The 27,330-nt window shown below is 38.2% G+C and overlaps 1 protein-coding gene across 1 annotated transcript in view; it reads right to left on the bottom strand.

The window, feature by feature from the left end:
* PREX2 (phosphatidylinositol-3,4,5-trisphosphate-dependent Rac exchange factor 2) overlaps positions 1 to 27,330 on the bottom strand; it is a 409,408-nt gene that overhangs the window by 46,551 nt on the left and 335,527 nt on the right. The window contains exons 36-37 of the mRNA XM_006880444.1: positions 16,100 to 16,166; positions 15,626 to 15,816 (exon numbers count right to left, since the gene is read on the bottom strand). Coding sequence (XP_006880506.1) covers positions 15,626 to 15,816; positions 16,100 to 16,166 — 258 coding nt within the window. The remainder of the gene's footprint in view (positions 1 to 15,625; positions 15,817 to 16,099; positions 16,167 to 27,330) is intronic.

The following is a 27,330-nucleotide window of genomic DNA, read 5'->3' as shown; positions in this document are numbered from 1 at the left end:
TGGGGGTTCAAGGAGGGAAAGGATGGGAGCAGAGGGATGAGTATGGGTAGGGGGGAAATCATAGGGTTGCATGATTTGGTGGGTAGAAGGAGAGGGTAAAGGAAATGAAAAAGATACAGAGAGGACTCGAAAAGGCGGGTTAATGGTGAGTATAGTCCAATGGTGATTAATTTTATAAAACACAATGTATGGGGGGGATTTTTGTGTATGTGTGTATAACAGCGTAAAGTATATTTTTTGGCAATATGTTTTGACATATAAAAACAGTTAAAAAAAACAAGCAAAAAGAGCAGAGATGGAATAAGATGGATGTCAAGATATATGGAGATCTCCATGGAAGTAGGAAGCCAATGTTAGAGATAAGGACCTTCATCCACAGCAAGCGGAAATGGAAGGTTTTCCATTAGATCTGCTCTTCTGATTTTGGAACTTTAGGCTCCAAAGAGAAATATCTATTCCTTTTTGACTCCATCAGTTTAATGTTGCTATTGTTATCAGTCATTGAGTTGATCGTTGATCCAGGGCGATCCCAAGCACAATATACTGTCTCCATGCTTAATTGTGCTACATAGGACTGCAGGGGGGGGGGTTGGATTTTTAAAAAAGAGTAACAACAACAGAATAGTAGGCAGTACTGCTCACTATATTAAGCCATGCCACATATGCAAAGGGATCTTCTCCATCTCTCAATTTTTGAAGAGATGACATGCCTTCCTTCCAGGACATATCCATTCCAATAAAAGTTCTTTGTTTTCACCTTCAGTTTTGTTTCACTACTTTTCCTCTCCTTTGCAGGCTCCTTCCAAGCCAGATTTATGTACAACATAATTAGGCTATACTCAGGGGATCCGTCCACATTTGATCTTTGTCTTCCAGCTGATTGAAGTCTTTGAGCAAAAGCAAATGATTCAAGGCATACACCACAAATAACATATATAACAATAATTATGGTTTACATTTATGGAAAAGCAGAGCTACCAATCCCATCGCACATAGCGTGTATTTTATCTTTCTCCAATATACTCACTAACTTACTTAATGTTATCAAGTAGGAGCCACCTCTGACCCACTACTACATTTCAGAGGCTATAAATAACAGAGGAAGAGATTGCCTATCTTTTTTCCCTGCAAGTAGACAGTGGATTTGAACCATTAAAGGCAACATGAATAAAGTATGTCAGATGAAGCCTCAGAATCCTTGCCTCCAAGGAGCAGTTTGTTTTAACCCTCTCCAGGATGAATCTGTTTGTTTTCTTAGCAGTCCATGGCACCCTTAGCACTCTTCTCCAAAACCAAAGCTCAAAAGCACTATATGAAAACAAATAGTGCTGAGATTATATATATACTTGAAAATTTTGTTTGCTTATTGCAATATTTTTTATGTCCAATACCTCAAATAATTTATCTATGGAGAACCTGAGAATAATCCTACACTTCTTACTTCATTACACAAGAAAGGGAAGCTTCCTCATCTTCCCTGTTTGGACATTGATGACCTTGAATGCTCTACTTTTACAAGCTTCTGCATTACTTAAGCTAAACCTATTTGTCAATTTCTCCTTTAATGTCAGGGTAATGACAGAATAAAATATTGCTAAGAAAGAAGCCTTTAAAAGTTTAGAAGAATATGTTTTTTAATTGACAGGTAATGAAAAAGCATTTTTTTAAAAACTTAAGAATCTATATGCATTACACAATTTATCTAAATGCTAAATAAAACCCACTGCATTTAGCAAATGGCTACGGCCTACTTCTGTTTATTTGTTTTTTAATATTTTAAATTCTGGCTTGCATATCTCCTCCAAACTGTTTCTAATCAGCCTTTGGGTCTGCATTAAGCTTACATGATGGGTTCTGCTGAAAGGGGAAGATAACTTGTAGAAACCAATCATCACTTAAGATATTTTGCTAAACATGTCAATAGATGATTTTTAAAAACTGAATAATAAATGCATTTGGCAATAAATGGTCAAAAAATGCACTTTTCCTTAAGTTACATCAGTGACTGCCTCTAAGTGTATATGAACCTTTTTAACTTCTAGACACCATATAAAATGGAGGGAGCTCTGAGGGTGTAGTCCATAGGGAGGAGGGTGGTTAACTCAAAGATGACAGCTATTTAGTAGTCTGAATTCACCTGTGGCTCCAAAGATCAGTCTCCTCCTATTTTATTTTCAGCTGCAGAAAACTACTGGAGGTCAGCTATGACTTGATTCTGATTTGATGGAAATACGTGTTGTTGTTGCTCTTGTTTGTGCCCTGGAGTAAACTATGACTCGTGGTGACCTTATGAACTAGAGATCGGAAACGTTCCCTATCCTGTGCCATCTTCACAATCTCCTTCATGCTCAGGTCCACTGTTACGGTCACTGTGTCAGTCCATCTTGTTGAGGATCTTCCTTTCTTCTCTTACCCTCCACTTTTCCCAGTATGATGTCTTTTTCCAAGGACTAGTCCTTCTTGACAATATGCCCAAAGTATGTGGGACAAAGTCTCACCATCTTTGTCTCTAAGGAGCAGCCTAGTTGCACATCCTCCCAAGGAAAATTTGTTTGTTCTTTGGTAATCCATGGTAGTCAATATTCTCCTCCAATATCACAATTCAAACACATCCATTTTTCTTTAGTTTTCCTTATTCATTGTCCTTTGAGATGCACAGGAAGCAACTGAAAATACCATGGCTTGGATCAGGGCACCTTAGGCATCAAACTGACATCCTTGCTCTTCAGCACTTTAGACAGGACCCTGAGTGTTGATTTCCCCAATGCAACACAGCTTTTGATTTCCTGACTGCTGCTACCATAGGTGTGGATTATAGATTCAAGTAAAATTGGGTAATTGGCAACTTCAATCTTTTCTCCATCTATCACAATTGGTCCAGTGGAAAGAGTTTTTGTTTTTTTGATGCTGAGATGTAATCCATCTTGAAGACTGTAGCCTTTACTCACCCATAGTAAGTAATTTAGATCTTCCACACTTTATGCAATCAAGATTGAGCCATCTTCATTGTGCAGTGTGGTATAATGAAATAAGTAATATGTTCCTTTTATCCATAGTCTTTCATTTTGGATTCTAGCCTCATTGTCTGTGCTGACAATCTCATACAAGGATGAATTAGCTATTTCATTTAAGGATACAGGATGAGGGTGAGATAGCTACAAGCTCCCCACTGTTGGAAGGTATTACTCAAAATTACTACCCTCAGTCCTGGAGGTGAAGATTATAGTTCTTAGAACCAAAATAAAGGAATTATTTTGGAAAGTTCAAAGATTGTTTGCTTGGGACCTGCATCCAACCTGACCTAGTGGTTCTGTTAACGAAGAACTGACAACTATCAACTGACAACTTTAAATGAACAGCGTCAGTAACTGCATACAATCGACCTGCATCATCGACAATCCCAAGTCATCACTCTGATAGTTTTCTTTGAGTTGAGTGAGTCACAGAATTAATAGACACAGATGGAAGAAGGAAGATTGAAGGGAGGAGAAATAATTAATATCAAAGATGATAGAGTGGCACAGCAGTTTGGACAATTGGAACATCATTAACCTAATTTTATAGGAACCAGTCTTTTAATAAATCATTATACAAAAAAGTCTCGATGTATACAGGTTGGTTATGAGTCTTCCTCCAATCCTAATGCCACATTCTTCTTCATGTAGTCCAGGTTCTCAAATGTTGTGGTTTTTTTGGTGTTTCCCCCCACCCCCAGCATTCAGATAAGAGTAGGTATGGAGAAAGATAGAACCCTGACACACATCTTTACTGATTTTAAACGATGCAATGTTCCTTTGTTCTGTTAGACAACTGCTTCTTGGTCTATGTGTAAGTTTTGGAAGAGCACAGTGAGTGAGTTGAGACTTTACACATGCTAAAATTAAATGGAAAATGTATATTAATGACAAATGGTCTATACTGGATTATGTAGGTGGCCAACACCTTAATATACACTAGTGTTCTGTTTTTCCAGTAACGAGATCAAACCATCCTTGCTACAAAGGTCTTCTCTCAATCCTGTGCTGACTTCTGCACCACAGTCAATGAGATGCCATCTGGAAGTAGTCCTGTGAGCTCTGGATGATGCCAGGTCCTCCTGATGGCCACTGACTAACCATACAAAAAGTGTGTCAACTGAAATCAGCAGACCTTGTCCCCTTGAAGGAATGTAGCCTCACAACAAAGCAATAAAGTAAAAGAGAGTTTCCAGGCATACATCTCTAGTGTCTTCATTAGAAGGCATAACAAAAAATCAGAAGTGTGAGGATCTGCTCAAATAGACCGACCTTCTTTTTAAAGCCATCACAGGTTTCAATTCATGGATACCCTGCTATTACAGACATAGAGGGAGTCACTGATGTGGACAAAAGCCTCTCTGGGGCAAGTATGTAAAGGGATTCTAAATTTCAAGCTCCCTCAAGAAATTCTGTTGACTCAGCAAAAATCCCAAAATTCAATCTTGGCAGCAAACAACAAATTCTGGTGAGGTTGTGGAGAGGTTGGAACTCTTATTCACTGCTGGTGGGAATGTAAAATGGTATAGCCACTATGGAAGATGGTCTGAAGCTTTCTCAAAAAGTCAAAAATAGACATATCATTTGACTGAGCAGTTCTACGGCTTGTTAGTTCTAGTACCCTAGAGAAAGCAGGGCCATGATTCAAACAGATGTATGCACAGCCATATTTACTGCTGTGTTATTGACAATAGCAAAGAAAATGAAGCAATCTAAGTGCCTATCAACAAATGAATGGATAGAAAAACTATAGTGCATTCACACAATGAAATATTTCACAGCATTGAAAAAAAAATCGAACTTGTAAAATGTTACACAATATGAAGGAGCCTTGAGGGACATTATGCTGAGGGACATATCTCAGTATTAAAAAGTACAAATACTGCACAATATTGCTGTTGTAAAATACAACAGATATGAGGGAGATGGGGGAGATTGGGGAGAGAAAGGGAAAAGAGTGGATAGACACTGAACAATAGAACAGCTGGGGTTAAGAACTGTCTGAAGAAATGTATGACTAGACATTTTATGTATGACAACAATCTGGAATAAGGGGTATATTGTGGGGTGGGTTAGGGAAGGGAAAGAGGGGAAAGAAAATGTGAAACAATGAATAAAATAATAATAAAAAAGTAAATTTCTTTGATACAACCTTTCTGGTATCCTCCAGTGATTTTTTTCACCTACTGGCTCCTGTTGCCTGAGAAAACAGAAACTAATATAATGGGATAAAATCTTTGCTTTTGGATCCAATCAGTTTTATGTATTGAGTTTTGGAACATTTTAAGAACGCTGATTGATACTGAGTAAGGAAGAACAGTTGGCTATTAAGGAGAGATGGAAATAGAGAATCCAAACAAAACAAAGTACTGCACTGAATGGAAGGATGCTGCAGAATAAAATAAAAGAATTCAGAACTCCCTGTAGCATCATTTTGATTGCAATAAGTAACTGGTATATGTATATAAAGAAGTTTTTAAAAGCTGCAATGCTAATTCAATTAAATATCTTAAAAAGGTTCACTCTGGAAAAAATAATAAAGCACATGTAGTAGGTAAATGTACAATATCAACATCATAAGCCTATCTAAGAAATGAAATTCAAAAGATTCCAAATATTTTCACTTGTTAATCAAAGAAGCAGAAAGGACAACACTTTTGAAATATAATTTTATATCTAATACAAAAGCTTAATACAAGAATGGATTATAACATCCTCTTCAGACAAGGCCAGGGTGAGAGCATCACATCCTCGCCTACCCTATCAATTATTCAAGAAGATCGTTCTTTAGGCAACAAAACAATAATGCATAGAAAAGATTTACAGTCTTTGGCATAGTAATTCTACCTGGATGATGTATTTGTTTCTACCTGATTTAAAAACAATGCATATAAAAGGAGATACTTCACTACAGGTATTATATTCAGTAGAGAAAGAAAAAAAACATTAAATTTATAGGTTACTGCATTGTGATATTCTGCCTTGTAATAAGAAGCAGCAAATTAATGATTAGACTTTGAAAATATACATATATTCTGTATACTTCCAATTTATTGACATAAATATTATATATTTGAAGAGCTATATAATTTTTTAAAACATGGAATGTTAAACTGGATATATTATGTTCAGATGTGAGTTCTTTGAGAAAGTTTGTAAGAGATGAGGTAAAATTTAAAAATTAAATCAACAAGAAATTTTGGAAGCTTCTTTTTAGTATAATGTTACCTTTTATAAAATAAAAATTCACAGTTTAAAATATTAATTTTTAAGTTCTTTTACAATAAGATTTTATTTTAAAAAAGGAAAATAAAATAAAATGAGTTGTTTCTCCCACAATACTGATAATGAATGAGATAGCAAACATAAGTGAATGGAAGGAGAGACCCTGATGAGGAACGTCCATGAGCAAGCTTTAGTTTTATATATCTGCAAAAGCTCTTCTAAGGAAAGAGAACAGAAAAAAGAGTGAGGTTAAATGGTATGAGAAAATTTTAATAATTAATCTTGAATTTTATTCTTGCTAATCTCACAGACAGTTCTGTGGACTGTGTGTGATTTCAGGTGGATTTAAAGATACCTAGACATGAATATTACTTAAATCTGTAATTTTTTTTCATGAAAAACCATCTTATTTTTGGTATCAAACATGTACAGTGTTATTCAACAATTTTTAAAAAAATTATATATACTATTTCTCAACACATAAAATGAGGAATGCCAAGAAATAGGTGAGCTAATTGTAGATTAGGAATAGATGGTATACCAACTGATGTATTTCAGCTAACAGATGCTGCCCTGGATGTGCTCACCAAGTGGTGCCAAAGAATCTGGAGAACGACCACTTGGCCAACTGACTGGAAGAGATCTATATTTATTTGTTCCCATTCCAAAGAAGGGTGACCCAACAGAGTGTGGAAACTATAGAACAATATCATTGATTTCACATGCAAGCAAGATTCTACTGAAGATTATCCAAAAACGACTGGAACAACACATCAGCAGAGAACTTCCAGAAGTCCAAGCTGGGTTTTCAAGGGGTCGTGGTACTAGGGATATTGTAACTAATGTTAGAAGGATCTTAGCTGAAAGCAGAGACTACCAGAGGAATGTCTATCTGTGTTTCATTGACTATGCAAAGGCATTTGACTGTGTGGATCATAACAAACTGTGGCTGACTCTGAGAAGAATGGTAATCCCAGAACACTTAATTGTGCTAATGTGAAACTTATACTTGGAGCAAGAGGCAGTTTTCTGAACAGCAAGGAAACACTGCATGGTTTTAAACTGGGAAGGTCATAGGCTACGGATGTGTTCTATCTCCATACCTTTTCAACCTGTATGCAGAGCAGATTATCCTGGAGGCTGGGGTCTATGAGGAGACGTGTGGCGTCAGGATTGGTGGAAGACCTATCAACAATCTGAGTTATGCAGATGACACAACCATGCTTGATGAAACTGAGGAGGACCTGAAGTGCTTGCTGCAGAGGGTCAAGGACTTCAGCCTTTAATATGGATTGAGGCTCAATATCAAGAAGACAAACATTCTCACCACTGGACCAATTGGAAGCATCAGAATGGATGGTGAAGAGATTGAGATTGTGATTGCTAACAACTTTAGTTTGCTTGGCTCCATAGTCAACACTCTTGGCACCAGTAGCCAACAAATTAAAAGACGTATTGCCATGGGAAAGTCTGCTGCTAGGGACTTCTCCAAAGTACTGAAGAGCAATGGTGTCACTCTGGAGACTAAGGTGTGTCTGATACAGGCCATGGTCTTTGCAATCACTTGTTGTGCTTCAAAGAGTTGGACAATGATGAGGGAGGATAGAAGGAGAATTGATGCCTTTGAGCTGTGGTGCTGGAGAAGAGTATTGAACATACCGTGGACTGCCAAGAAAACAAACAGATTCATCCTAGAGATGGGTTAAACGTGGCTGCCCATAGGAGGCAAGGATTCTCAGGCTTCATCTGATATACTTTGGACCTCATGCTTAGGAGGGTGGAGGGACAGTGCAGGAGGGGAAGGCCCTCTAGGAGGTGGATTGATCCGGTGACCGAGGTAATTGGGGTGGATGTGTTGGAGGCAGTACAATTTGCACAAGACAGAGCAGAGTTTAGGGCTGTTGTACATAGCGTCGCTATGAGTCGCAAGCGACTGTAGATACTATGTTATTGACTATTCCTCATCCAATCTTAACTCATGGCTATCAAGTCAGAACTGACTCAGAGCTAAACTCTCAGCAGGTTTTCAGACTGGAGATCACAGGGGAGGAGACTGCTCATCTGTGTCATGAGAAGCCATTGGTGGATTCGAACTTACACTTGGTTTCACTTTTGGGTTAACAGCAAACTCCCTATAGAGCTCTTCTGATTTTAGAAGTAAAGGATAATTACAGCTTGTGTGAGATTGATTTTTGATTCTTAGGGTACGCTCTACCCCTTGTGGAAACATAAAGATAAATTAGCATTGAATGTAACCATAGGTATACGAGTATGTGAGTTCCTCTATAGTTGTTTAAATTATTATTACTAATGGCCTATTTTGGGAACTATCTGATGTGGGATTTCCAGTCCCAGTGTAAATCAGTACACATTTTATTAAAAGCCAAAAAATAGCCTTCACTGAAAAGAAAAATGAAAAGTTATATTAAACAATCCCCTCACATACTTAATTCAACAAGGAATTCCTGACAGGTGTAAACAGTTACTGTGCTTGGCTGCAACCAAAAGATTGGCAGTTCAAGACTACCCAGAAGCACCTTACAAGATAGGCTTTGTGATCTACTTCCAAAAAGCCAGTCAATGAATGTCCTACTGAGCACACTTACACCTTGATACATGTGGATTATCATGAGTCAGACTCAACTTGGCAAGCTACTGGTAATTCATCATTCTGGACTAAAAAAAAAAAATAAAACCGCACCATTTTCAAGTCGTTTTAACCTTGCATTCAGCCTCTGTCAAGATGCACCAGTTCTTAGATCTCAGTATATTTTCTCTTAAAATAAATTGACTAAAGTTTTATTTGTTCTAAGCTGTGGAAATGGTGGTGAAAGTATTTTCAAGGTGTTTCTTTTTTTACATTTAATTTTTTTAGTGGTGTGTTTACAAAGTTCATATATGTTGTGTTTCAGACTATTCTTCATTCACATTGTGTTTCATACAATCATTCTCATGCATTGTTTTATAAAGTGAATCATCATTGTACCTTGCCTATTAATACTTTAGCTTTTTGCCAGGATTCTTCTCCTTTCCTTTCCTCCTTCCCTCTGTCCACTAAACTATGCAACTCTGTGGTTTCACCCCTACCCATCCTCAGCCCTTGCGCCTTAAGTTCCTTCTATTTTTACAATAATGATTGTATGCATTATTCCTTATGAGACTGTGTTAGTTCACAGAGCATGATGCTTTCCAGCCTTCCCAGAATAATAGCCCAATTACAAAACGGGCAAAAGACATAGAAAGACTTTTCACAGCAGAAGACATTTAGGTGAACAACAGACACATACAGAAATGTTCAAGGTCACTGGCAATAAGAGAGATGCAAATCAAAATCACAATGAGATACCAACATCCTCCAGTGCAGTACAAAGTTTAGTAAGGCAGCAGACAATAAATGTTGGCGAGGATGTGGAGAAGTGGGATTGTAAAATGGTACAACCACTCTGGAAGACGGTTTGGTGTTTCCTCAAAAAATTGAACAAGGAAACACTGTATGATGCAACTACTCCATTACTAGGATTATACCCCAAGGAAATTATAACTGAGACACAAATGGAGATTTGTACTCCATTGTTCTTAGCAGTGTTATTCACCATTATAAGAACATGGAAACAGCCCAAATATTTAACCACAACCAAACGGATTGAGGAATTCTGGTACATTCACATAGTATTCACAATGGAATACTATGCAACATTCAGGAGTAGAATACTACGAAACTTGGAAGAGGCTGGAGAGTATTTTCTAGTTTTAATGTCCCATGCAACTCTAACACACCAAACAATGAAAAAACGGTTGTGGATCATCAATCTACATCTCTGAGGCAATACTAACTAATCAGATTCTAACTTTGCTCCTGGAATATGCGAGAGGGTAATTTGAACAAATTAGTCATGATCGCTTGAATTAAACGGCAGATTTAATTGCATTAACTTTTAGTAAATGAATGTGGAGGTAAGACTGCATACATGTAGCTTCACAGTACACAATATCCCCCTGGTGTGTCAGCATGCATCCTCAGCAGTTACCCCTCATATAACTATGATCTTGTACGGTAAGGTATGAACACAAATAATCGAGACAATGACATTTTGTTGAGATCACAATGAACTTTTTTTGCTGTTCTTGGACAACATCAGCACACTCCTTCTTATGCTTACTGCTGTTATTTAAGCTGGATGGCTCTATTACGCACGGCTCACTCCTTCATTCCAGACAGGTCTCTAATGAAAGTGCCCCCCTCAGCCCCCAGAGGAACAACCTCACCTCTCACCTTGCCACCTTGTACCACTCTGAGTGTGACTTCGGAGTCTCTTCAGCATTTATTCCACATTATATTACATATTCATTTGTTTATCTCTTTATCATCTATTTTCACCAACATATCACACATTATATGGGGGACTTCATTCAGTGCATCCTCAGCACTTTGGAATTACAGTAAGACATTGATGCTCAATCTCTATGTATTGAGTAAGTGAGAAACAGACTAAGAACAGGCAGTATGCGCACTAGGTCAGCAGAAGGGTGAGAGTACTTTTCTGCCTGTAAGAACATTATAAAATTGTATTTTATTTGTACAGCTGTAGACTCGGTTCTTTATATTGCCTTTTTGTAAGGTTGCAATAGAGTACAAAATGCACAGGAATTTCTAAAAAGGGAGGAGGCAGATTACATATTTTGTCAGTCACAAAAAAAATGTAATCTTTTCAGAAAAACAAAGTCCTGCCACCTTTCATTAAATGGATCACGCTGTGTAAGGCTGGAAAGCTAGTGCTGAGCTATGCCAAGTTGAAATGGAATTTCACAGATGAGATTGTTCTCATTTGAAAGGCCCTTCTCTTTCAAACTCAACCCACAGAAGCCCAATTTAAGTATAACCTTCTCCATGTAAAACCCAAGTTCTACTATTTCAGAAAGGAATTTCCCTGAGTCTTAGTTTAAAGCTGGAACATTTCTCAGACATTTTCTTTTTTTTTATAGTTTCTCCCCATCAAACATTATTGTTGTTATTCCTTCAACACAAGTGCAACCACTTTAAAAGATAGGAATGCTGTTATACGGTCAAAGGTACCAGCTATGGATAAAGCAAGTCAATTTGAAGAAATAAAGTTGCGTCTGCCTCCAGATCTAGCTTACACAGTATTAATAAAAAATCACCTCCTAACTTTGTTGAAATTACAGCTAAATGCTGACCTTTTATTTGGAAATAATAAACATGTGGTTTCACTTCCTTCTAAAGGCAGAGAGATGACAGGAGAGGTGAGTATACAGATGTGCATGGCACAAGATTACCCAACTACACGTCTAGGGCAAGGTAACAGTAGAATTTGAACATTTATCTTGAGAGCCTCTGACATAACATAGTCATCTAAGACAAAATAGTACACACCATTCAGGACCTGGGTCAAGCAAATAGTTAATATGTTTGGTGGATAATCAAAAGGTTGGGAGTTTGAACCCACCTAACATTGCCTCAGGAGAAAAAAAAGTCTGGATATCAACTTTCAAAAAAATCGTTATTGAAAACCTTTTGGAGGGGTGGAGAAAAGAGGAATACCCTGGTAACACTCTGTGTAATCCCACTAGAGCAAGATTTGAAAAAAAAAATTGGATACACATACTGAGGAAATGCTCGAACTCTAAGCAGAGAAAATGAAACACTTGACTATCAATCACAAAGGTGAGGGGGACCAATAAAAATAACAATGACTGAAGAGAGAAAACAGCGCTCCAACTGGCAGCCAGCCATCTTGACACACAGACAGCAAGACAAGCTAGGAGAAGACAACTGTACAAAATTCCCTCTGAGATAGAGACAGATGTGTGGATGGGCTGAGTGTGGCCAGAGCCACGTGGAATGAGGCTGACTGCCACCCCTGCTCACTCTGGCCCAACGCATCGGTGACAGTGAGCAACACCTGCTCGCTCTGCTCGCAGCTACTCTTCACAACAACCAGCAAAGACCCCTGCACCAAACCTCTGCCTGTACTCAGCCACACAGAGCTGGTGAGGGGTGCCGCCCTGTTGCAGATCTAGCAATGGAAGAACGCCCACCTGCCCTTCTAGATACAACAAGGCAAAGCCAAATGGAAACATAATCAACACATACATTTGTGAAAAATAGAAGGACCCTTCCCTAAACAATGGAAAGAAAAACCCCTTGTGATCCAGAAGTCCAGCTATTAAGTATGGATCCCAAAATGTCCAAGATTGTGACATGGACAGACATGTGCACACCCATATTCATTGCAGTATCATTTATTGCAACAAAGACATAGAAATAACTCAAGTGTCCATCAACAGACAAGTGGCTAAAGAAGCTATGGTATAGTCACATAATAGAGTATTATGCATATTGTTGTGCTGTGTTGTTGTAGACTATTGAGTTGGAATGGACCCATAACTAAGTCTCTGGCAGATTTTCAGAGGCAGTTTATTGCATGGGAGGAGACTGCCCACCCTGTTCCTGCAGAGCAGCTGGTGAACTCGAACTGCGTGCCTTCAGGATTGCAGTGCAGCTTATTGTCACTAGGCCACCAGAGCTCTCTAAATACTAAAGAATGATAAAGAGGCCATGAAGCACAGCACAACAGGATGAAAATCAGTAATGTGACAATTGTTTTTCTTTGGTGCTATTGAGTCTAGTATAACTCATAGTGACCCTATGACAACATATCTGAGCCCTGTCCTGTCCAGTGCCATCTTCACCATCTCTGACACACTTGGGCCCACTGCAGCAGTCCCTGTGTCAATGCACCTGGTTGACGGTTTTCCTCTCTTTCACCATCCTTCCACCTTTCCAAGCATGATGGCTCTCTCCAAGGAATAGGCTCTCCTTGAAACATGCCCAGAACAAGTGACATGAAGCAGGTGAAAGAGACTACATCTATAAAGAAGTTTGGCAGACAATATTTCTATATTGAATGTGTATGTACTGTGAATATATTCATATATAAGGTAAAGCTGTCAGGGGATAGAGTTTTATAAAATTTTTAACCACAACAAAACACCCTGAGGAAAAATGTCCTAGACCCCTAGAACCATAGTCTTAGGAGTCTCCAAGGTCAATTGGCATAACACAACCCACAGTAACAATGTTCTGCATCTTGCTTTGGTGAGTACAACAAGGGTCTTAAAAACTTGCAAGTGGCTCTTTCAGGTTCAAGAACTGGTGTCTCTGTATACAGAGAAAAGAAAAATCAAGAAAATCAAAGACATAAAAACACTTAGTCCGTAGTACTAATGGACCACATGAAACTCATCCTTCATAATTGAAGCCAGAAGAACTAGATGGTTATTGCCCAGCTGTTATTGCTAATTAGCCTGAAAGGGGTCACAACAGAGAGACCTGGATAAAGCAGAAGGAAAATGTGGAACAATAATGAAAATCACAAAGGCCGAGCTTATTAACTAGTCTGATAGAGATGACTGGAGTCTCTGAGTCTACGGCCCTTCATTACCCTTTGTGTCTGTAGCTATACTCACTTTTAAAAAAAATTTTTTAAAATTAATTTCAATGAACATTTACAAAGATTTTGGATTTCAATTCATTCATTGTTGCACTTTTCTCCCTCCCCCCCCCCCCCCCGATCACTCTTCTTGAAAAGCAAAACTCCTTCATTGGTATACATACAATCCCCCCTCATCACCACCCCCACCCCGATCCCGAGTATACTCCACTCTGCAACCCTCATTCCAAACTCTTTTGATAATCAAAATGCCCTAAAATATATTATTTTTAAACTGTTCTCTCCCTCACTGGCTTCAATGCAGTATACATAATTTATCCAGTTTTTCTCAATCTTACCCCCACCCTGATGTCAGCCTCATTCTACAACAGTGGCACCATACAGTATTTGTCCTTTTGTGACTGAGATATTTCACTCAGCATAATATCCTCCAGGGTCACCCATTTTGAATAATATTGCATGTGTACTCACTTCTTATGGCTCAACTTTTAGCCACACAACAAGGAAGCTTATAAAGTGAACAGTAAACAGGGAGGTACTCACTCTTAGAACAATAAATCTTATAAGAGCAAAAGGGTAGCACTTGCCCAGAGATAAAGCTCAGAAGGCAAATACTGGAAGGATGAATGGAAAGAAGTATCACAGAGAGAGAGTGGTGCTATTACAATATAAAGGTGGTAATTAACGTCATCAAGCACAATGTGTGTGAATGGTTGAACAGAAAGATAATCTGATCTGTACATTTTAACTTAAATAGCAATAAAAAATTAATAATAAGAACTTAAGGATTGTGAAGAAACTTAGGTGGCAATGAGTTTATGTCAGTCAGAGAACAACTCAGAAAAGGGAAGTTAGAATGGCTGCACAATACAAAAATATGAAATAAAAATGAAAAATGCTATGGATAAGGAAGGAAAATCACCGGGTTAGAAACAGAGCAACAAGATATTTAATGATACTGCAGACAGTCTAAGAAAATGATAAAAAATTCACTGCCCAACATAAATAAAATTCTCAAGTGGAAGCCTAATTTGTTGTCGAAACTTCTACACAACCACAAAATATCACTAAAAATCTACATGCAGCACCATTCTCCTGACATGGGAGTTGATAAGAGTTGTAATTGGCCCAATAGCACTGGCTAAGATATTCCTCCCCACCTCCGCCCCCGTTATTTTTAGGCAGAATACAATACCATGGGATCCTGGACTATAATTCTACCAGGAGTGGGAAGACAACAGCAACACCAAGACAGAACACAAATCACAACCACTGGCTTACAGGCATCTGAACCACCTAAATGTGGAATGCCAGTCAAGTGAACTGAAACAATTTCATTTAACTGGTTGCATTAGCAACTTTTAGGCCAGTTCCAATAGTGAATAAAATCAATATACATTCTTTTTTTTAACATTTTTTCCTAAATTTTATTTTACTATTTTGTGTGTGTGTACAATCAAATCGGATTTGACTGGTACAGGAGGAGATTGCTCCTCTTTTTCCAGCAGAGCATCTGGTGGATTTGAACTGCATACCTTTGGGATAGCAGTGCAGCTTCATTCCACTAGGCCACCAGAGCTCCCTAATACACATTCCTATATCTAACATACACAAATGCAAGGTGGAACTCCCGTGATTAAAAAAAAAAAATTTAAAAAAAGTGCAAGGTGGTAAGACTCTGGGCTGTAATGAGTACAGTTGCACATATTTGTATGATTCAGTGGTCGCTGAAAATATATGCTCTAAAAGGAGAAAATGTGGTGCAGGATTACCTAGTTTCCAAATGTCTATTCTGGACACATTTGGATTCTGTGAATGTTTCCCATTATCAGTTTGTGCAGGCCAAAGGCAAACAACAGGCAGGCCATGGAATGCCAGTCACCGAGATGCAGCAAGGCAGGCCTGTCCACGTACCTGTGCACGCCGCTGTTGCACATGATGATGTGGCAAGCACCCAGCCTGTTGCACAGCTCCGAGGAGACGGACAGCAGGCCAACTCCGGAGGCACTGCACGCCGTGTTCACACAGGCAGCTGTGCGCTTGGATCTGATAAACGAGCTGACGAGTCGATACAGTTCATCCAAGACACTGAGAGGCCTCATTAGCTGCAGCAAAGGGATAAAAATAAGTGAAGAATGCTCAACAGAGAATCCTTTCACATAGGAAAGAAGGTACAATTTTTGTAGCTTTCAGAAAAAAATTAAAAAAAATTTTGTAGCTTTCAAAGAAGTCTAAGATATCATTTTATTATGGAGACAAGAGGAATGAAGAATACAAATAATTATACAGAGCTAAAGAAAAATAGATAAGTAAAAGAAATGTAGTATGTAAACAACTAAGTGGGATATATAAATGACAGCAAGTAATAATGGGATCATCCATTTTTACCTTATCTACGTAGGCAGCTTTGGATGTGCAATTTGGTGGGGAATTTGACTTGTCCAGGTAGAATGCCCTGTGTGAAAGCAAATAAGGTGTGTTTATTTATTGCCAGCGAAACCTAGAAATGAGTAAGCACATTCTGTTTCACAGACTTCGTTTTAAAGACATGTGCGTAAGAAGCATATCTGAACTCTCAGATTGTACAAGAAAAAAAATATTGAAAATCTTCCAGAAGAAACAAATGATTAAATTTACTACCAACTCTACAATGTATCATGAGACTTTAGGGAGATTACTTTCTAAATATTAACTTCTTCACTTGTAATTTGGGGATAATATTAGCTACAGTTTACAGGAGTGCTGAGACACATGAATCAATGTAATTAAAACATTCAAAGCAGTGTACATCACAAAGAAATGTTCAGTAATGTTGGTAATTTTTATCTCAGCACTACACAGAAGAAGCAAGACATGAAATAATGTATTTTTTTGTGATGAGTGGGGAATATTCTCTAGTTGTCCTTTCTTGTACAATTATAAAATTTTGAAATAACATTGGGGCGATTTCATTTTCAACAGAATATTGAGAACATTTCATTCTTTTAGCAGATAAACTACATTTGGATTTTTTTTTAGGACACCTTTGCTTTCTCCCCAACTTTGGTCACTAGAATGCAATATAGCAATAATTATTTTAATACACCAAGTAGAATCATCATTGCCTAAAATTATTACATGAAGTTTCTAAAATGCTACAGCTGAGTTTGCTTAACTATTGGCAGTCCTATCAAGTAAAAATCGTAAAGGACTGACTCATGAAAAAAGATACATATCGTTAGCTTTATCTATTATGCAGGAGTGGCATCCACTGCCTAAATAACATGCCTCTGGAAACTCTATGAACTTTGATAAATGTCGATAGTTGTAGAGGGGCTTCAGGCCTTTGGTTCATAGGGTCGCTATGAGTTATGCTCAACTTGAAGGCAATCATCATCATCATCAACAACAACAACAAAAAATAATTTTCAGGCAATAAACACATAAAAATAAGCCCTAAAATACTTAAGGGAGCTGTCAGTACTAGATATATGGCTGAAAAGTTGATTATATGGGAAATTCTGAGCCCCTCTTAGAAACTTAAAGCAGTAGGAAATCATTATCACATGCACAGACCAAAAGTCAAAGTCTTTACCACGTAGTCTGAACTGTCTCAGTCAGAGTCAAGCCTCCAGTGGGTTTTTCAGAGGGTGACAATCTCACAGAAGGAGGCAGCCCACCTTTCTCCAGGGCAGGTGCTGATGGGTTCGAACCTCCAGAGAAGGGCCTTCTTTGAGTTAGCTGCACAACTCCCTTTGACCTCCACCACCTGAGCTCCCTACATGCTCAGGCTGTAACAGGTAAATTCAGCAAGGAAGAAGCTCAATGCAGTGATCTTCCAAGCTCCATGAGACACACACAATGCTATTGCCGCGACTGCTAGGAATAGTGTGAATCTGAGCCTTCTTTAGTCAAAGTAACACACATTGGTCAGGTTTTAAACTTTCAGTTAGGAAAGCATTAACTCTGAGTAACTTTGAGAATGAAAATTAAGTTCATTCTCAGTGAGAATTACCTTTCCTCATTTCCCAAATACAAGTTAAAATTTTAAAAAATTTAAGACAATTCCTTATCCAAGCTGGGTTTTTGCTCATTAAAATTCATTGTGAATTATACTCTTCTCATGGGAGAGCTTCCCGTGCACATCTGTTTTTTCTTCTCGTTCCCACAATTACTCACTGCTCTGGGGCAACTGAAGCTGCCAAGACAGGGGACACACAAGAAAGCCCGAGGCAGGTCCAGCTCATGACAACAGGGTCATGGTGATATGGACTAGGTGGGCACATGACAAGTGCCATGGATATATAGTTCCATTTAGCTGGCTGAATCAGCTTCTATTAAAGTCACTAGTTTGAAAGTAAGTATCGACCATGATTAAAATTTTAGCACTTTCAGATATCATTAAAATTTTCATGTGTTTTCAAGAAGGAGTAACGGATTCCTAGCAGAGTAGGAAACAAGGTAGAGTTGTATGTATACAAATCATACAAAGGTGCAGAAGACAGCTAAGAGGGAATGAGCAAATTAGGTCTGAAAGGACAGATCATGCGGTCCATAAAAGCAGCTCTGGTGGCACAGAGTTTTATGCATTACTCTGTCGTGGACAAAATTCACCAGCTCCTTCAAAGGCAGTCTCCCATAAAAATTTACTATCTTGGAAACATGACAGAGGGTCACTAGGAGTATGAATCCCTTCAATGGCAGTAGACATTCTGAGCTAAACAGTGTTTGGAATTTACTCTAAAAGAACTGGGAGGTACTGTAGTGAAAATGGCCATGCAACTTGCCTCACTGCCAAATGACAGCCTATTTTGTATACTTTGTTGCTGTGCATAAAATATGTGCTTTCCTGAAAGCTCTGTGTGTCTTACCATTTCAGCTATAGAGATGGGGATTTAAAGCAAACTCAAGTTGCTCTCGAGGACATTTCAACTCACAATAACCCTATGTACATGAGAGAACAGTGTCCCACAGGGTTTTCTGTGGCTTATTTTTTGTAACTAGAATACCAGGTCTTTCTTCCCACGCATCCCTGGGTGCACTTTAACTTCCAACCTTTTGGTTATTAGGTGAGCATGTAACCTGCTTGCAACACCTCTCATGTCTAGGTCTCATTGCTGCTGAGTAAGAATCGACTCATAGCTGATCTTCCAGTGGGTTTTCAGAGGCTGCAAATCACTTGAAAGGAGATTAACCATCATTCTCCCACAGAGAAGCTGGTGTGTTGGAACAGCCAGCCTCTGGGCTGGCCAAACAGCTCTCTACCCATTATACCACCAGAATTACCTTTAGCTGTATTTAGCATAGGACCATGAAACAGTAAGGATGTGCCACCATGCTTTAATGAATCTTAGCATTTTGTCCTTTCAAGTCACCACAGATACAGTTGATTCACTGATCATTTCTATCCACCCTCATTCTTTTCCCAATATCTCTCTAGCCAGATAACATAGTCTATTAGAGCATTTTTTTACAGAGTTTTTCACACAGTTAAGTCAAAAGAAATGGGCAAAATGTAACCGTTCACATTATTGTTAACATTGATGTTTTATCATAATTTTAATACATAGTTTTGGCCATTTTGTGGATTTCTTCTTTTCATTGTATAGTGTTACATAAAAACACGTTACTATTTTTTATAGCAAGACTTACATTTCATGACTTTTTAATATTTATTTTCCTTCTCTTCCTTTTAAAAAAATCCTCTACCTTTCCACTAGGTTTACTTTCTGAAAAAGGTTCCATTTAAAAAATTGATTATGAATATTTTGGGGCACCATCTACTATTATTGGCATAAAAATCCTAGAATCTCGGTGCATACTCTCCCTGTTAGTATTGCTCCTGATGTCGAATTACCTGTGATTTAGAGTTTCTGTTTATTAGTTGGAACCAACTCATAGCTGACCCATCAGGGGTTTTCAGAGGCCGTAAACAGCACAGGAAGGGACTGCCCGTCTTTCTCCGTGGATTCAAACTGCACACTTTTGGGTTGGCAACACAATTACTTACCACTAAGCCACCAGAGCTCCATGATTTAAAGTTAACTGCTGCTGCTTTTTTTTCATAAGTTAATATTCTCTTTTTATTATTAATGTTGTGAAGTTTTGCCATGACGTGCTTAGATACATCTTTGTTCTTACATCTTCAGAGTGTACTTCAACTTAAGGAGTGTTAACTTCAATTCTAAAATCATCACAGCTACCGCTATTCTAAAAATTATCTTCTAGCTTTCATTCTCATGTGCTTCCTCTTCGGGACTGGTCTTAAACATGTATTTATAAACTTGCTCCATGGAAAGACACACACCACACACACACACACACACACACACACACACACACACACACACACACTTTGTTTTAAATATTTTTCTTTCATTTCTATTTTTTAAGTAAATTCTTAAGGCATTTCTAATAACTGAACAAGTTTTAATTTTACTATGTTCAGCCTCACATTGTTTCTGTTGTAAAGGATAGAGTAGGGTTTAGGGCTGTTGTACGTAGGGTCGCTATGAGTTACAGGCAACTTGATGTTACACAACAACAACAACAACAACAACTGTATTTCAATTATTATATTTTTAATTTCAATTTCTGGCTATTCTTATTCCATTTCTATCACAATGGGGTCAGCTCCATGCTAGATTACACCTCCACATGGATAAGTATTGTATCTCCAACAATTGAGAGTCAGATATAGTATGGTCTTGAAAAATACTTCTAGATTAATAATAATTAGGTAATTTCTTATTTTTCAACCATAATTTATTGCATTTATCTGTAGAAGGATTATTGTTGTTGTGTACCTGATCCTCTGGTGGGTTTCCATAGATAGTTAATCACATGGGAGGAGACTGCCCATCTTTCAGTCATGAAGCAGCTGGTGGATTTGAACCACAAGTGCCTTCTCTATAGAGAAGATTCCTTTTTTCGTATTTCAGGCAACTAACATATACATTGCTAGGTTATTGAAATACTTAAAATTCTTCTGAGACAAATTTCGTTTCAGTGATTAATTCTGTTGGTTGCTTCTCATCATGTGTTTTGAAATTTCATTTTGCAAACTCATTTGTTGTGGGAGGATTTTTAATTCATATTTTATTTCATTATACTGACTTTTTTTATCATTCTATTCCCTGCCTCTCACCATTCTTATTTGGGCCTATATTGTGCCCAGGGCTTACTATTCACAATCTGTTTTATATCAGTAATTGGAGCATTGTATTTGTTGCCATCTGGATTACAGCCATTTAGATCTATGACCCTGTGAGTGATTTGGGTCAGTGTCTGGGTTAGTGGACATTGCAAATACATAGTCAAATGAAATAATTTACTTTTTAAAAAATAATAATTTGAACTTAAGACTCCTATTATTTCTAGGTATTGGATGGTCAGCTATGAATTAGTTCTGATTTGATGGTACACAATAACAACAACAGTCAACAACAACAGAAAGAGAAAAGATTCTCCAATCAGGAATTTCTTCATCTTAAGGTTTATAGGTAGCCAGAGAACTTTAGTATTTTTCACAATCTGACAAACTGTGGGCAGGAAATAATTTCTAACACACTTCTCTTAATTACAAAAGTCTTGAAATGGCCCTTAATCTAATTTTATGAGAAAAGTTAATGGCATAATTGGATGAATGCCAAGACTGACCATAGTTTATTGTGCTTGTGAGGTTAGCGAGAATGAAGTCATGGTTCTTTGTCTGAAAATATAAGACCTTTCTGAAAGCACTGCTGTTATTTTATGGAGACTGAATGCTGACTTTCCTTTCATGCTGGCATATATCAGCCTTCACTGTCACAACTTTGTAAATTAATCTTGCCATATAAATGGAACTGAATATGATCATGTTTTTTCATTTAGCATCTGTGGAACAAAACACCACTGATAATGGCACAAGTAAAACTAAGTATCATTGTAAATATATCCATGTCAAGTAACTACAATGAAACGAATCTTGGGCATCACACACACACACACACACACACACACACACACACGACCAAAATAAACCCCAAACCAGTACCTAGATCTCTGTAACACAAGGCAGAAAGTGACAGGCAGTTTCAAAGGTCCAGGTTACAGGTTCTTATCTAGTGGATTCTATCCCCACAGCTCCTTCCTAAGTACTGACATAAATCACATAGTTAATACTTTCAATGTAAAATTTCCTTTTTTATTTCTCTCTATGCCCTCCCTTCTTCATTATTTCTCTCGTCTTCATCCTGTCTTTCCTCCTAAAAGTCCATTAAGTCTTGATCTGTCAATTTCCTTGCTTTGAGATCTATGAGCTGATTCAGTGTTCTTACTCTATGGATGATTTTCCATTATTATATTATCAGGTTCAAATGCATGGTGCTGGTGCGAGTCACTTTCCTCAACAAACCATGATGGTTGTTGAGTGTCTACACTGTCCAATCACCATATGTCACTGTTGTTACGTACTGTTGAGTCAGAACCAACCCATCGCTGACCCTCCAGTGGGTTTTCAGAGGCAGGGAAGAGATTCTTCATCGTTCTCCCATAGAGCAGCTGGTGGATTCAAACTGGGTGCCTTTGGGTTGGCAGTGAAACTCCTTACCACTAAACCACCCAACTTTCTGTCTGCTATGACTCTTGACAACGACATCATTATAGATCAGTCCACAACCTTCTACCTGGCACTGCTTTGAATAGTAATCATAAAACCTGACACCCCTCTTTCTGCTCACTTTTCTGTCCTGGTTTTTTTGTAAGAAAGAAAAAGCAGTCTAGGCCACTCCCCAGGAAATGTCCCTTAGTGACATAATGAAGGTTGTTGCATCCCACCCTAATCTCTTTACAACTGAGTGGCTAATCACCTCTCAGATCACATTATGGGATGATGGCATCATTAAATAACTGCCACATCCCTTGCTTCATAAGCACTGTAGAGATTAGTGTTTATAACACTTAGAATAATTACACAATAATGAGAATCACAGCCCAGATTAAGTGCAAACATCTTTTGGGAGGGCTATATTCAAATCATGACATGGGTAAGCACCAAAGAATATTTTTTTTTTCTATATGAAAACCTATTCTTTTCTTTTTTTATAATAGTGAGATAATATAGTATTTGCTTATAGGTGACTGACTTATTTCACTCATCATAAAGTACAGCTTCACTCACATTGTATTTGCGGATTCATCATCATTCCTATGACTTTATAGTGCTCCATTGTGTGTATGTATAATAATTTATTTATGCTGTCATTTGTTGAAGAACACAAAGGTTGTGTAGGCTTCCTACCCCATTGTGAATGGTACAGCAATCAACACAGGTGTTTATATGTCTGTACACGCCATTGCCATTAGGCCTCTGTTGTTGTTGTTGTTGTTGATTGCCGTCGAGTTGAGCAGGACTCAGCAACCCTATGAACAAAATACCTGAAGCCTTTCTATAACTACTGCTGTGTTTCCAGGTGCATGTTGCTTAGGAATTTGTTGCCACTCCTGCTACGGCTAAAAGTGGAATTTCCAATTTACAGAATAGCTCAGTTTCTACTGTTTTATAGAAGTGTCCTGTCATTTTCCATAATGCTTGAATCAGTTTACAACCTTCTCAGCAGTAGAGAAGGGTTCCAATCTCCCAGCATCTGCTGATTTCATTTTGTTTTTTAAAAGAAAAGTCTTGACATATGCTACAACATGTATGCTGTCTGGAGACATGCTGAGTAGACTACTTCAATCACAAAATGATAAATATTACAGGACCTCTCCAATATATAAAGGCAATAACAAGTTAGAGGCTCAAGTATCTCTGTAGTTAGGGTTAGAAGGGAGGAGAAGAGGGAGGATTTTGCTGGTGGAGCCCAAGTTTCTGCTTATAGTGAAGGAGAAATTGCATGATTAAGAGGAAAGTTGCAGATTTGACCTGTGTAACTACTGTTAGTAACTTAGAAACCTACAAAAAGTGAATTGGCAAAGTTGTTTGAAATATATGTTTACTATGACAAAACTTTTTTTTAAAACTATCTGCTGAGGCTACTTATATCCAACCAAACACTTATAGGATTTGGTTCTCTGACTTGAAGATTTAGAGCCATAGATGTCATAGGACATCTCAGTTCAGGGGCTTAATATTTCATTGCTTTTCTATTCCACCTCCTAGCTTACTGCATAATGATTAATGTCTTAAAGTTGCAAGCAGCCATCCAAGCTACAACAATTGGTCTCTATGCATCCAGGGCAGCCAAAGAAGGAAAAGAGACAGGAAAAGGAGGAGGAAATGGAATTATCTCCACAAGCAAGCCCCACTTTGCCAAAAAATCCCAGAACTGTAGATTGGCTGCTTAACTACTGAACATTTTGATCAGTGATTTTATAGAAGAAACCTGATCAAAATGAGGAAAAGGGAGAAAAATATTTCTGGTTCTCACAGACTCCAGGCTTTACGGGGCCATGAAAGGTGGACGACCTGAAACTAATGTCCTTAGGTAATAATATTTCAATATCAAACAAAAAATATACCCTGATGTCTTCTTAAAACCAATTAATCCTTTAGTCTGCATAGCTAAAAAGGTGTGTTGTAGGCATCATGCTCTTTTAAGATATGGTTATGTGAGATCAAATGGACAACAGCATCTGAAAAGGTTAGATAGGACCCTTGGGGAGCAGAGTTCATATTAACACAGGAAGAACAAGTCAGAAACAGATGGTGAGAATGTCCATGACACTAAAAGAATGTAGCCATGTCACTGAATTGTACTTGTAGAAACTGCTGAATTGGTGTATGTTCTGTGGTGTACATTCTCAGTTACAGCAAAAAGACAACAAATTGCTTCAAAAAGAAGGAAAATGTGAATGACACCAATGTTGCTGAGAGCAGGTGCACAGAAGGTAGTGACAGGGTTTAGGACGCATAAGCTGAGACTATATCACAAGAAAATTAAATCTCAAGTGAAAGGAGGGTAATTAACTTGTCAAGCAGTGAAGAGGTAATTACATTGTCAACACACAGATACATAGTAAAAAATTATAAATTGAAAGTAATACATAATAACACACAAGAGAAAAATTAGGGTAGTGAGAGACACATAGATTTTGACAAGAAAAGGAGTAATTCAGCATTCACGGCAGGATGATGATAATAGAAATAAGGATGTTTGCCTTGATGGAAAGAAAATGAGCTTGGGGAACACTGAGATCACTTTACATGGAGGCATGCCAGTTAACGGGGTAGTTTAAGAACTCAGAAATGCTTTCTCAAATGGGTAACGGATCAGGGTCATAGCTTTCTAGGGCTAACCTAGCTCTCCAGGGACAGGTAGGTTTTCACACAGGAAGAAACAATAAAAAAGTCTGATTAAGATATAAACCAATTCATATTCTGCCATGGAGATAGAGAGAGGCTAAATCAATAACAAAAACAAAAGGCATTATTTTTTAGTAAACTTTCTTTTCTGGGCAAGTTGGAGGATAGTCAGTCTCCAAGAGAGATGATGAGGGCACAACAGCCATGGGTGTTTTATAAACAAAGAAGACCCAGATCATATCATTTAGAACTTTGTGGTCTTTGGAGTTCCTCTCCAGATCACTGCTTAGTCTTCTGACACCATGTCATATTCCAAAATAGTCTTATCTATACAAGATTACTTTTGTGCTTCTCCCAAGTATTTGCAGTTATTTTCTAAAAGGTAATTGTAACAGCATTTGATCTATTTTAGGGTATAGCTTTGTCAGGATTAAATGCTTCACTATTACAGCACTGTAAACAGTTTATTGGGGACTCTGATGGCCTAGTGGTAAGAAACTGTGCTGTGATCCCAATGGCACGGGGTCTGAATCCACCCGCTGCTCTGCGGCTGAAAGATGGGCAATCTCCTTCTGTTGGATTAATTTGACTCTGAAAATCCACTGAAAGGTCAGCCATGGGTTGGTTCTGACTCAATGGTACACAACAACAAAAGCTGATTACCACTTAACCAGCCCTTGAAAAGGTGGAGGGTCAGAGATAGCGAGAAAGACATATATGAAGTGACTGTAACAATGGGTTCAAGCATATCAGAGATGGTTAGGGTGGTGTAGGGGAGGATGAGGTCCAGATCTATTGCTTGTTCGATTGCTTTTATCCACAATCAACTTGATGACACTCAACAACAAAAAATGTGATTGAGTATCTCATGATTTTAGTTGTTAAAATGTATTTGATTACCATGGCATTTCATTTCTGGATGACATAAAGAAAATTGATGCCATTGAGCTGTGGCATTGGAGAAGAGTACTGAACATTTCATGGACGGCCAAGAGAACAAACAAATATATTTTGGAGAAGGTGCAGCTGGAGGGTTCTTTGGAAGCAAGAACAATGAACCATCACCACATTCTTTGGGCATGTTGCTAGGAGGGACTGACTATTTCTTGGAGAAGGACATGATGCTGGGAAGGGTGGAGGGTCGAAGAAGGAGGGGAAGCCCCTCAATCAGGTGGATTGACATGGTGAGTACTGCAATGGGTTCTAGTCTGTCAGGAAGCATGAGGATGGTGCAGGACAGGGCAGGGTTCAGACCTTTTGTTCACACGATCGCTATGAGTTATACTCAATTCAACGGCAACTAACAATAACAATTCCTGCTCATTCAGTTTGCTGGCAAATCCCATCCCATTTTGTTGTAGGAGCAAGAACCTTATTTTCTTTCATGATGGTAGTAAATGGAGAGCTTTCTCCTGTTTTTAGAGGCTGCCTTAACTCAGAACCATTTTCCCTCTTCCTTGATGTACCAATGGCAATTTCATCCTGTTTGCCTTGTACATCTCAGAATTATCTTCCATTATCCACCCCCTAATATCCAGAGCTGAGAAGGAGCCACCATTTTAAGAAATCATGGATTCGTATTGGGCTAACACAAGTATACTATGACCAGATTCCCCCATCTCTGAGTCCATAAACTTATTTATATCTGCAAAGTCCCTTTTGTAATGAAACATATTTACAGGTTCTGGGGAATTAGGACTAGATCATCTACAGAATAGTTGTTGTTAGGTGCTAAATACTGCATACACTATGTATGTATGTACTGAGGTAACTCAGAGTTGCTGTGATGCTGAACACTGTGACACTGATGTGTCAAATGCAATAATAGTTACCCATGGTGGACAGTATTTGGTGGAGCTCCCCAAATAAACAAGCTTGGAAAGAGGAGTGGCATTCACTTCCCTAATAGCTTGCCTAGAGAAACCCTATAAACTTGGAGAAACGATGAAAGTTATACAATTGTTCAGGTCTTTTGTTCACAGGGTCGCTATGAGTTGTCTACGACTCAACGGCATTTAACAACAACATATAAAAATCTTACCTCATTAAAAGAGTCAATTCTGTCAACGGCCTTTTCTGCATCAATTGACAGGATCATGTGGTTCTTCTTTGCTTTGTTAATGTGATGAATTACATCGATTGTTTTCCTTATGTTGAACCACACTTGCATACCTGTTATAAATCCCACTTAGTTATGATGGATTATTTCTTTGATGTATCATTGAATTCTATTAACCAGGATTTTATTCAGTATTTTTGCATCTATGTGCATAAGAGATATTGGCCTATAGTTTTCTATTTTGGTGGTGTCCTTTCCTGGCTTTGGTATCAAGGATATGTTTGCTTCATAGAATGA

The sequence above is a fragment of the Elephantulus edwardii genome, unplaced genomic scaffold, assembly GCF_000299155.1.
Source record: "Elephantulus edwardii isolate Elephantulus edwardi_28Jun2011 unplaced genomic scaffold, EleEdw1.0 scaffold00008, whole genome shotgun sequence".
NCBI lineage: Eukaryota > Metazoa > Chordata > Mammalia > Macroscelidea > Macroscelididae > Elephantulus > Elephantulus edwardii.
Note: the sequence above shows the minus strand (reverse complement) of the source record. Positions and strands in the feature narration are given on the sequence as shown.